Raw genomic sequence first — 2,480 nt, 5'->3', positions numbered from 1 at the left:
GCACGCACACGAGGGAGAAAGAAGACACCACTGTTGACAGCTCATACGTTTATTTGTCTTAAATAAATATAGCCTGGGAACATCATTTCAGTGCCCCCAATACTAGCTCTCCCCAGAAAAAGGAGCTTAAAATATGGGCACACATTGAGCCAGCTCCATGGCCTCCTGGCTAAGGGAGTGGATCCCGCATGGTCTATTGTGTGGTTCAAGTCCTGTCCCCAGCAGCTTGAAAAACATACTGGACATGTGTGCACACATGCCCACAATCCCAGCAGGATGGAAAGGTGGAGCAGAGGGTTTTGTAGCATGGCCATACCCCGTCGTGGGGTACTTTCTCCCTCTGTTTCTTCCTGGTGAGCACACACACCCTTTGGCAAATTAAAAATCCACATATGTGGTGTACATTGTGCAGTGCGCATTCTCAGGTTAGGCTCAGAAAGGTGTTTTTTATGGGCTGCGCCAGGCTGAGCTTAGCTGGGAGGCACCCCCACATTGCGTTCTCTGCTTTGGGCCCATACTGGCCTGAGCCCCCCCCCCCAGGTCCCTCCTGGAGAGCCCTGATGCTACTCATGGGGCCCCTGTCCTGGGTCTCCCTTCTGCATCCTGAAGGAAGCCATGCTCAGGACTCTGTGGCTTTGTTCTTCCCTCGCAGACAGCTTTGTCCCCTGGTACCAGGTACCCCCACATGCCCGTTCTTAACAGGCACGGAAAGGGTTTCTTCTGACCCTGGCACAGCTCACCCAGGGCATGGGGGAGAGGCTGAGGCACAGCTGGTAAGAGGGCGGGCAGCACTCTCCCTGTAACCCTGCCACACCAAGGGCCCTGTGGAATGCGGAGAGGAGCACGGGCCCTTCCCCTGCTTGGTCCCTGGGGCCTGGCCCGCTAGGGAGCAGGGGACTGGAAGGCCCTGCTGTGTCCTCACAGTGAGGCTCAGAGGTTCGGGTCCATGTTCTCCTGGTCTGAGGCTGCCTCATCATCATCAGGACACTCCTGGATCAGAGGCAGAGGACCCAGTCACAAACCAGTGCTGCTCCCGGGGCCACGGCCTGGGGCCAGCATCTCTGTCCTCCTTCCTCCACCCCTAAGGAGGCTCTGCCATCCCCACCACAGGGTCCCACTGGGACTTCCCTCTGTCTTCCCACGGCCACCCAGCCTTCCACTAGGTGACTGCCCCTTACCGGGCTGAGGCCGCGGTCCTGCCGCAGGGTGGCATAGAAGCGTAGCACACGGGGGTCACAGCGCACCACTGTGGGGTCAAAGTCCAGCACACGCAGGCCCTGCAGGCTGCGGGCCCGAGAGAGGGCCACATAGGCCTGGCCACTGGCAAACACACGACCCAGAGAGATCTCCACACAGTCTAGGGACATGCCCTGGGGAAGGGACAAGCAGCCAGCTCAGCCTGAAAGCCCTCTGCCCAGGACCCTGGCCCTTCACCAGCCCAGCTATGCCCTGAGCTCCTTGCAAGTCTGGAGATGGAGGGGCTGACAGCAGTTGGGTGTCTAAGCAAGGGGACAGCGGACGGGGGCAGGAGACAGTCATGCTGAAAGTCAAGAATCTGGATTAGGGGACCAGCAGTTAGCGTAATGGCTATGTTGCTAGACTCCCACGTAGTCGACCGCGGTTCGCGTCCTGGACCTGGTGGCTTAAAACTCACTCCGGGCGCGTGTGCGTGTGCCCAAGATCCCAAGAGGAGAATGGAGGAGAAGGGATTGCGGTGTGGCCATCCCCCCTGGGGGGTGATTTCTCGCTTTCTGTCTCTCTGTCTCTCTCTGTCTGTCTGGCGAGCGCACGCGCCCTATAGCGAAAATCTCTCAAAAAAAAAAAAAAAGAATTTGGATTAGGGGGAACTAGCAATTAGCGTAATGGCTATGTTGCTGGACTCCCATGTAGTCGACCGCGGTTCACGTCCCGGTGGCTTAAAACTCACGCCGGCGTGTGTGCATGTGTGCCCAAGATCCCAAGAGGAGAATGGAGGGGAAGGGATTGTGGCGTGACCATCCCCCCTGGGGGGTAATTTCTCGCTTTCTGTCTGTCTCTGTCTGGCAAGCGCATGTGCCCGATAGCGAAAACCTCTCCAAAAAAAAAAAAAGAATCTGGATTAGGCAGGCATTAAGCTGAATCCTGGCTCTGCCACTCACTGGCTGTGTGACCTTGGACAAGTTCCTTACCTTCTCTGGGTCTTGCTTTCTTCCTCTGCACAATAGGAGTGACTACTAATTACGTCTACACTTCAGTTTTTATAGGGATTAAATTGTTTTCATTTGCCAGAGAGCATGTGCACTGACTGGAGAGAGAGACAGAGAGAGGCGGGGGTATGAGAAAGCACCCTGCAGGGGGTGGCCACACCGCAATCCCTTCTCCTCTGCTCTCGGGATTTTGGGCACACATGTGCACGCGCATGGCGTGTTTTTAAAGCCCCCAGGTCCAGGACTCAAATAGCAAAGTCGGCCAGGTAGGATCTGGCTGCCCTAACTGCCGTG

At 56.7% G+C, this 2,480-nt stretch overlaps 1 protein-coding gene across 1 annotated transcript in view; it reads right to left on the bottom strand.

Moving 5' to 3' along the window:
• Nucleotides 1-315: 315 nt before the first annotated feature.
• The window catches only part of PIF1 (PIF1 5'-to-3' DNA helicase), a 20,412-nt gene continuing 18,247 nt past the window's right edge, over nucleotides 316-2,480 (bottom strand). Inside the window, exons 12-13 of the mRNA XM_014593131.2 lie at nucleotides 1,179-1,370; nucleotides 316-990 (exon numbers count right to left, since the gene is read on the bottom strand). Of these exons, the coding sequence (XP_014448617.1) occupies nucleotides 931-990; nucleotides 1,179-1,370 (252 nt within the window). The 3' untranslated portion in view covers nucleotides 316-930. The remainder of the gene's footprint in view (nucleotides 991-1,178; nucleotides 1,371-2,480) is intronic.

This window comes from Tupaia chinensis, unplaced genomic scaffold (assembly GCF_000334495.1).
Source record: "Tupaia chinensis unplaced genomic scaffold, TupChi_1.0 Scaffold000063_1, whole genome shotgun sequence".
In the NCBI taxonomy this organism is placed as follows: Eukaryota; Metazoa; Chordata; class Mammalia; order Scandentia; family Tupaiidae; genus Tupaia; species Tupaia belangeri.
The sequence above is the reverse complement of the archived record's forward strand: the minus strand, read 5'-3'. Positions and strand labels throughout refer to the sequence as shown.